This window comes from Quercus robur, chromosome 1 (genome assembly GCF_932294415.1).
Source record: "Quercus robur chromosome 1, dhQueRobu3.1, whole genome shotgun sequence".
NCBI classification, from domain to species: domain Eukaryota; kingdom Viridiplantae; phylum Streptophyta; class Magnoliopsida; order Fagales; family Fagaceae; genus Quercus; species Quercus robur.
The window spans coordinates 36,999,539-37,009,160 of NC_065534.1; the positions used below are offsets into that span (position 1 = coordinate 36,999,539).

Genomic DNA, 9,622 nt, shown 5'->3' on the forward strand with positions numbered 1-9,622 from the left:
TTTCAAGAGGTTTTTTTTTTTTCCCTCCACCAACAAATATCTTTTGTGCAGTTTATTTTATATATTCTTGAAATTAGTTGTCCTCTGTGTAATTTAATTTGGATAGCTATAATAAGAATCCTATAATCATGAGAACATAGTTTGTATAATTGAGGTTTTTTGTATTTTCTTCATTTGACCATATTTAATGCATAAACACACCTTCAATTTTAAGGGAGTTTCTCATCATTTTAAAAAATAATAATAATTAAGAAAAATAAAAATAAATGGGAAGTTTTTTTCCTTTTTCTTTTTTTTCCTTTCCATTTTCTTTTTTAAAAAGCAGTTTATTTAATTTTAATTATCTATGGAGTTGTCATAATATTTTTATGATTTTATATATTTTTCCATGAATAATAAATAAAAGTAGTCTGTGCATTGCGCGGGTCATACGCTAGTATATATAAAGAGCAAAAACTTCATGTGGAAGTAAATGAGGTCCTGTTATGTGGTATTCTAATTTTGCATTTATTTTTTTTTTTTTTTTTTTTTTTTTTTAAACTCTTTTTTAATTAATTTTTTTTTTTATTGTTATCCAAAAGATCACATTAACTTATTTTTACTGTTATCTCATCAATCTCTCATTAATTACCTAAGCATACACCACATATTTCTCTCTTCTTTATATTTTTTAGCATGCCCACAGTTTTAGTATTAAAAACAAAAGCAAAAAAATAAAAATAAAAATAAAAAAAGGACTAATATAACTAACTAGAGAAGGCCCTAAGGATTGTTAAATAAAATGCATTGTTTCACTATTACCAAAATAAAAGACCTAAGATTGGCAAAGCATTTGTAAGAGAGAAAAAGAGAGGAATCTAAGGGGCTACCACCGTCGTTATACTGGTCTCCCATTGCCATCAAATTGCCAAAAACCCTACGGTTTTTTTTTTTTTTTTTTTTTTTTTTTTTTTTTTTTTTTTTTGTAGCTTCTTATAATGAACTCATTACTAACAAAGTCATATAACGATTATGCTATAATATATGTACAACATTCTCCAAAACTATTTTACATAAAACATTACAATATTATTCGTGCATCACACGTGCAACTTACTAATTGAATTAAACAAAAACCCATACATATAGACCCATAAATTAAATAAGACTTACTTATAAATAGAAGAAAACCTCATCCCATACCCAACAATTATATAATTACTAAAATACCCTTGACTATAGAATAACTACATAAAATATAAAAACCTAATTGACTGTTACGGATACCTATTCTTATTCTTGGGCTTTGCGTATAACGTTAAGCTTCCAAAGATAATATTCTTCTTCTAATTAGACTATGATTGCGCCATCAGCTATGGGCTTTCATTTCAAGAGTTTTGGTCCAAAAGAATTTTCCTTCTAATTGAAAGCAATTCCAGGGCTACATTGCTCATGTCCATTCTATCTATTGGAGATTCTGCTGAACATGCAAGTCCGATTTGAAAGACCAATATCAAGTATTCAGTGTGTCCACTTGTCCAGTCACTCCAACTTGCAACCATGTTATCAGATTCTCCTACTTCGTTGAAAATTGAATGGTCCACAATCTCCATCACTTGTCCCGGCAATGCCAACTTAACAAAGTTGTGAAGGTTTAGGTCATCTTTGAATAGTCTATCAGTAGGTCTTCTTCCAGTTAACATCTCCAATAAGAGGATCCCAAAGCTATACACATCCCCATGAGTTGAAAGTTGACTACCCATTCCATACTCTACAAAAATTTAGAGCACTTTCATACACAAAGAACAATTCTTACTCAATCCTATGAAACTAGTGATTTGGTGAAGGTGTATGCAAATATTCTATACTGGGCATCCTTGTTTTGATTATTGAAATATTCATTATACATTAATACTTTTACAATTGAGTGAAATCATGATACATTACCTGGAGCAGCATATCCGACAGTTCCCTTAATCCCTACTGAGCTTAAATGATTATGAAAAGCTTCCTTCCCAGATTTCGAAAGGAGTCTAGCCAAACCAAAATCACTTATATGAGCATTCAGATCATCATCAAGAAGAATATTGCTTGGCTTTATATCACAGTGAATAATAGGGGTTTGGCAGTGACGATGAAGATAAAGCAATGCCGAAGCCACATCTATTGCAATGCTGGTTCTTTGGAGAAGGTTTAAACTTCTCAGTTGCTTGACTCCATCTTCAGAATGTAACCACATCTCCAAGCTTCCATTTGGCATGAACTCATAGACTAAAGCTTTAAAATCATTGCCCTCAAAATCAATACTTGAACAAGTAGTCAGAATCTTAACAAGGTTTCGATGCCGGATGTTCCTCAAGGCTTCACATTCGGCAATGAAACTCTTGGAGGCTCCTTGCTTTTGACAATTGAGTACCTTGACTGCTACAGTTGTTTCATCTAGACCAAGTTTTCCTTTATAGACACTACCAAAATTTCCTGTACCAATCAGATTCTTCAAAGAGAATCCATCAGTTGCATTGCGTAATTCTTTATAAGAGATCTTTTGGTAGGAGGGTCCAAAGGTGGAAATGGAAAGGCATTTCTTCTTTGACTTTTTCAACCAGGAAAGAGCAATCAAAGAAAACAATGCCAAGCAGAAAGCAGCTGCAATGCTTATTGCCAGTTTCAACTTGAAAGAAAAATGCTTGGATCTTTGAATGGGGCATGCCTGCAAATGTAGCTCTTGGATCCCCCCACAAAGACCAATGTTGCCTTTGACTTCAACTGCACTAGCATTTCTGAAGACCCCTTCTATAGGTACCTCTCCCTCAAGATTGTTGAAAGAGAGGTTCAAATTTTGCATGGGAAAATTAATCATATACCATGGGATTTGGCCTGACAAGTTGTTGTTAGAGAGATCAAGATATTGAATACCTTCTAACTGACTTAAGTCGGGAATGGTTCCTTCAAAGGAGTTTGCTTGCATATAAAGTGTTTCTAAGGCCAAACACGCCCCTAGCTGGGCTGGAATCTGTTTGGAAAATTTGTTGTATGAAACGTCTAGTGCAACAAGAATTTTCAAGTTTCCAAAATCTGGTGGTAAAAAACCGGTCAAGGAGTTATGAGACACATTAATTTGGACTAGAGGAAGGCCAAGAAGTTGCTCCGGTATGGTGCCATTTAATTTATTATGGCAAAGGATTACCTTTTGCAGGTGGCTGCACCTACTAAGACTCGGTGGTATGCTCCCTTCTAAATTGTTACTCTCCATATCGAGGTATAGCAATTTAGTCATGTTGTCAAAGGAAGACGGGATCTCCCCAATCAATTTGTTTTCATACAAGTACAAAGCGTGCAAGTTTGAGAGCTTTCCAATTGAAGATGGAATATTACCTGTTAACAAGTTAGCTCCCAGGTTAAGTTCAGTTAGGCTAACAAGATTTGATATCCGTGTAGGTATGCTCCCACCAATAGAATTGCCGTCTAGCCGAAACCGTAATAATTGGATTGAGAGGTTTGTTATGGAGTTAGGCAACTCACCTCCGAACTGGTTGTCGCTGACAGACAGAAGCTCTAACTGACTGCAGTTGTTCAAAGAACTCAGAAAACTCAAATCATAAACTGAATAATTTCCAAGAAGATTATTAAAAGCACCAAACCATCGAAGATTTCGCAAATTACCAAAACTCCTAGGTATGGTTCCTGTGAAATAATTATTACCAAGATCAAGATAGTGAATGTTTGAGACATTGGACAATGAAACTGGAATGGTTCCTGTAAATTGGTTTGCTCCTATCCAAAGTATCTGGAGATTTTGAAGAAGAATGCCCAAGTCAGGGTTGAGGTTACCAATGAAGTTGTTATTAGTCAAGGCAATATTTGTGAGCGATGATAAATTGTATAGGGAAGGTGGAAACACACCAGAAAGATGATTTATTTCTACATAAAAAGATGTCAAGCTTTTCATTTGGGCTACTGTATTTGGGATTTCTCCCTCCAAATTGTTATATGCAAGCCCAAGATTTTGGAGAGAGGACAAGTTCCCCAGAGAAGGTGGGAACCTTCCACTTAGATGATTGCTTTCAAGAGTTAGTATCTGAAGTTTTGACAAAAAGCCAAGTTCTGAAGGGATTCGTTGTACTAAATCATTGTACTTGAGATCAAGATACTGTAGGTTGGAACAGTGAGAAAGATTGACTGGAATTTCCCCTCCCAATATTGGATTATAACTTAGGTTCAAATTTCGAAGCCTAGTCAAGTAACCAACTTCTGAGGGAATTCCACCTTGGAAAGAGTTACTTGCAAGGTCGAGGGATTGAAGGAAAGAAAGATTTCCAATGTGGGGTGATATGGTGCCAACCAACTTTTTGTTTTTTAGGTCCAAACCAATGACTCTTTGGTGTTTGTTGCCACAAGTGACCCCAATCCAGTGGCAGAAGTGGAAAGAGTCATTCCAAGAAGCTAGGACATTAAGTGGGCTATCTATGTGGGACTTGAATTCGAGTAGTGCAAGTTTATCAGTTTCATTTGAAAGTGTGGTAGCTAAGGAAAATTTTGAGATTGATAAAGAGAGGAACAGAAGAAAGATGGCATGGTAGGTTAGTGAGAAGAGTGGTTGTGTATTCCTAAGCAGATGATCCATCTGGGAGGAAGAAATTAGCTTCTTCAAAGAGAGATACTGACATAGGCTGGAACTCTCATGCGAATATATAGAGAACAAACTAAGCAACCTTTTAGATGGGTACTGCTCATACTAATTAATTTGTGATTCTACAAATGATGTGGATTTGATGTGAGTTGTCTGCTTGCTCTATTTTGCAATTCATAATATATATTGAAAATTTTCCAAATAAGTTATCTATTGTCATTAGCTTTAACTGTAGTTAATCATTTTTTGCTCAAATTATTCATGTGAATAACTAATTTTTTAGTTTTAACCCACATTTTTTTTTAATTTTTTTTTTTTATCTCATGTTCAATTTTCCTCAATTTCAACCCCAAAAAAATTTAAAGGCACTTGACATATTCTCAAAATAAGGTTTTTTTTTTTTTTTTTTTTAATTGAAAAATCCACTAGATAGTTTAGGGTGGATTTTGAGAGTTCCCCAAAATTGTCAGAAGGTATAGCTTGGCCCAAAAATGAAATGTTGGTTTCATCCCTTGTCATATAAATTGACTTAAAAACTAAGCTTAAAGGCGACTCCTGCTTGTGGAATGGAAATCAGTGCCCATATAAAAAATAATAAATAAATAAAAAGGCAAAAATACACTTTTCGTCCTACATTTTGCTCCTAGACCAGTCCCTAAAATCAGAAAATCAAATTCGATCATGTGATTGCATTAACCAATACAACACAAAGATGATTAAATTGAACTATGTGATTTATTAATCAATAGTACCATTATGTGGTTAAAATTTAATTGGAAAATTTAATGACAATATCGAAGAAACTTTACCTAAATGTTATCTTGAAAATAAAGCCTATTTGTACTCTTGTTTTCTTTTTCTTGGTCTGAAAGGCCTTTTTTGCTTTAGCCAGCAAGAAACAAACATCTACGGTCAGTCTTCACTGGTTGGATCATAATAGATTATCTAGAATCACGTAATGCAACAAGTAACCGAGTTTTAAATACGAAGCTAATACAATGTTTGCTGAAACATTTCAATCAACTTTTAGACTTCTGCTCCTAAAAGTTGATTGAAATGTTTCAGCAAACATTGTATTAGCTTCGTATTTAAAACTCGGTTACTTGTTGCATTACGTGATTCTAGATAATCTATTATGATCCAACCAGTGAAGACTGACCGTAGATGTTTGTTTCTTGTTGGCTAAAGCAAAAAAGGCCTTTTAGACCAAGAAAAAGAAAACAAGAGTACAGATAGGCTTTCTTTTCAAGATAACATTTAGGTAAAGTTTCTTCGATGTTGTCATTAAATTTTCCAATTAAATTTTAACCACGTAATGGTACTATTGATTAATAAATCACATAGTTCAATTTAATCATCTTTGTATTGTATTGGTTAATGCAATCACACGATTGAATTTAATAGTGAGGAAAATTGGAAAATAGATGTCTTAAGTAATTGTACTTACGCAGTTTTATTAATAGTGAGGAAATGTAGTTGCTATCATGCAAATCGTAGTGCTACCTACCCTATATTATTTCTTGATAAACAAATCCCATGCTAATACAGTAATACTTGTTGTGGTGGGCCTTTTTGTAATGTTGGGCTGGGCTGCCTCGTACTGTACTGAGCCCAAGTATTCTGGATAAGGGAGTTGGGATCGGTCCAATTGTAACCCACCTTGGTCTAGCTAGTGCACAAACTATGCCTCATTTGCCAAGAGTTTCATTCACATGCCCATGGCAGGCGGAGCTACTTTGGATGAGTCATGGCAAGCAAACATGATAATAATAATTAAAGAAAGTACTTTTGCCATTAGATAAAGTGAAAAAATGATTCCCGATTAAAATGATAATCACAATGATAAGAAACACCTTGTAAAGAAAATGGTGGAAATAAATAGGTAAGACATGAGTTATCAAAAGAAAGAAAAAGATCAATCTGTCATGCCAAGTTATGTCACAGGACCAAGACCAAGGAGGGAATTATTTTCCTCAATGTGAATAATCTCCTAGAAAAATTCTGCCGTAGAAATTAATCACTTTAAGGGAAGAGGACTTGAATGGCTTGCGCCCTAAAGAATCCATTGCCTTTGATAGAGAGTAGGGCTTTTAGAGGGAGAGAAGGGATCAACCTATTGGTGCATACCTGCCATTTTATCTCTCTATTTTCTTTCTTTATTTCTAATTCTTCTTTTCTTTTTCATTTTCTCTTCTTTTTTCAGTGTTTGCTTCTGTGTTGTGATTCTCTCCTAGAGGATACTATTATCGTGATCATGATCCCCCTTTGCTGTGCACGGCAAGGGTCCTTTATATAATGCCTGTTGTGACTAACTTTTACCATTTTAGCATTTAACTACCTTTGTCTGGTCTAGGTGTCCTTGCCGACCACCACTGGTTTGTCAATCCTTACTTCTTTTGGGTGGCATGTCATCCTAACAGGATATTTCCCCCAAAAGAGCCTAAACAGGAACCCCAGAATAAGTTTTCCCCTCTCTCCACCGCCAGACCATGCCCTCTTACCTCTGACCCATGACCCACCACTTCCTGTATTGGCTGGTGGTGTCTGGGCCTTGCGCGTGCTCCACTTTTGTGTATGTCCAAAACCTACTCGCCGCTCATACATTTGCCGTGGTCTGGAGGCTCATCTGCACATTTTTCTGCCCATCCTTGACTTCTTATGGTGTGAGCTATTTTCTGATTTCTCATTTTTTTATGGCCTGCTCCCTTTGGGGGCTGGGCTTTGCTTGATTGTGGGCTTTCCTTCCTTCAGCCCACTTTTTACTCTTTTTTGCAGTCTTGCTACCATTTCCTGCTGTACCGCTCTGCTATTTTTGCTATGATGTTATTTGACCCAAGCCTGCTGGGCCTCTTTGGGCCTGCTACTTATTCTTCTCTCAATGACTAAGTATGATCATTGGAATTTTTATTACATTGCTTGCAGGCTCCTGTGTCCCATTTATTTCCTCTTGGGCATCCTCAACCCTTTTTCTAATTCTGCGTTCCCATGAGCTTTTACTAACTCCTTTGGGCTTCCCTCGCCCAATTACTTTATCTTTCATCCTTGGAGCTCATGAACTTTCCATCAACCCCTTTCTTTCTTTACTTGCATTACTTCGGGCTTGCTGTGGCCCATTCTCACTTTTCTACATTACATATTGCCCATAGGTTTGCTGCTTCTCTCTTTTCAGGCTCCTTTAGGCTCGTTTGCTTCCTCAAGGCCCATTTGTTTATTTTATGGGCCTATGATCCATTATTCCTACCACTTGGGCTTAATGGTTTTTTCTATCCACTTACTAACTCTTTTCTGCCCATGTTACTGGGCTTCTTCCTTTTATTGGGCTTCCCAAAAATGAGCATCAACATTTAGCCCCTTGAGTATATGAAGCGTTCCTACGGTTCATATGTGAGTAAAAGACTTTCATGTCCTTTCTGCCTTTCCTTCTTCTTTTTCTTCGTGAGCTTTTTCGAACAGTGGACCCTAACTTATACATATGTATATATTTTTCTTGCCATGAACAGTGTTGTCTCTTCGAATTTCTCAGTTTAGCAGTTATTCTGAAATGCAGCCGCCGCTTCATTAATTCCATCCCTCATCCGATGGCTGACTCATCATATCCTTTCGTGTCAGTGTTAATGATGTTGGTATTTAAGAGAAATTCCCTTCATATTCCAAACACAAACATTTTCTCCCTTTCCAACACAAACACTTTCTCCATTTTCCTTTCTTCACCATGTTCTCTCTCTTAAACACTTTCGTTCATTTACTCCGATCAACCACTGCACCATGACGCCGGTGAAAGGCCAAAGTTCTTCCTACCATAAGGGAAAAGAGATTGTGTCCGATGCTCCCACTACGCGTGATGTAGGTGAAGAGGTTGTGTATTCCGAATCAGACCATTCCAACGAGGAGGAAGCGCGGCGTGCCCCTGATAGTGAGTGCGCTCCTCTTATAGATCCTTGGTACAATATCCATGCCCATTTCCCAAAAGTTCCCGGTGATTACAGTCCGCACCGCAGGGCCATGTGTGGCTTGCTCTTTGCAGTTGCAATACAGATGTTTCTTAGGCTCCGTTGGCTTCCTCAATTCTCGACCTTGTCATCTGCCAAGGCATTTCACTCCCCATGCCCATTCTCTTCGAGTTTAGATCGAGCACCGCTTTGCGTTGGAAGGAATGGGTGGATAGGGAGTTTTCCAACACGGGTTTTATGGGGTTGCTACAGCGGGCCAGTGTATTGAAGGCTATTGTCTCATCCCGCTGTTTATCTAACTATAGGGACCTCTTCAACCTCCGCCATTTGGTCCGTCGATGGTGTACCACCATTCACACTTTCTTTCTCTCCTGTGGTGAGATCACCGTGACTTTGGAAGATGTAGCAAATCAGTTGCTTTTGCCCATCCTTGGTGATGTTGATCTTGGCGCTTTAGAGCTTTCTCCAGAAGAAGAGGCCGTGGAGGTTGAGTTGAAGAAAAGGATGAGTGGCAATGCGAAGTTGTCATATTGGGTTAGTTCCTCCTCAAAGATCTCCGTTGCTACTCGTTGTGCAGCCTTTATCACGTTCTGGCTTTGTAAGTTTATCTTTGGCTCTCATCTCCACTATGTTGTGAAGCCTTTATATTTTCTTTTAGCTATCAAGATATCTGCTGGGGTAAGCCTGCCATTAGGTCCCATGTTTTTAGGACACTTGTACATTCAATTAGATATTCTGCGAAGTGATGAGAATCAGGCAGGCTCTTGCCATATAGTCACTTCTTCCATTCACAGTACTATTCTGCAACACTTGTTGTATGAGCGTTGTGCTAGGCACTTGGCGAAATGTAGGCTTGTTCGTTTTGCTAAGGAGAAATATCAGTTGTGCCCAAGAGTCATTACCGATTTCTATGGTAGATTTGAGTTTGACTTTCCGTTGGCTTTTCGTTGGGTTGGTTTAAAGCCAATTGATCATCCTGCTATTGAGTTTTTTGATAAAGGAGTTGGGTTTTCTTGGAGAGCATACAGGAACTTAGGTACATGCACCGATTCTGTTTTGGGTC

At 37.3% G+C, this 9,622-nt stretch overlaps 1 protein-coding gene across 1 annotated transcript; it reads right to left on the reverse strand.

Annotated features, from left to right (window-relative positions):
- Positions 1–1,009: 1,009 nt before the first annotated feature.
- LOC126688697 (putative receptor-like protein kinase At3g47110) lies at positions 1,010–4,630 on the reverse strand. Its single transcript, XM_050383473.1, has 2 exons — positions 1,927–4,630; positions 1,010–1,750 (listed from the first exon to the last, which is right to left on the reverse strand). Exons 1-2 carry the CDS (start codon positions 4,601–4,603, stop codon positions 1,368–1,370), a joined length of 3,060 nt encoding a protein of 1,019 aa, XP_050239430.1. The 5' UTR covers positions 4,604–4,630; the 3' UTR covers positions 1,010–1,367.
- Between the last annotated feature and the right edge of the window lie 4,992 nt (positions 4,631–9,622).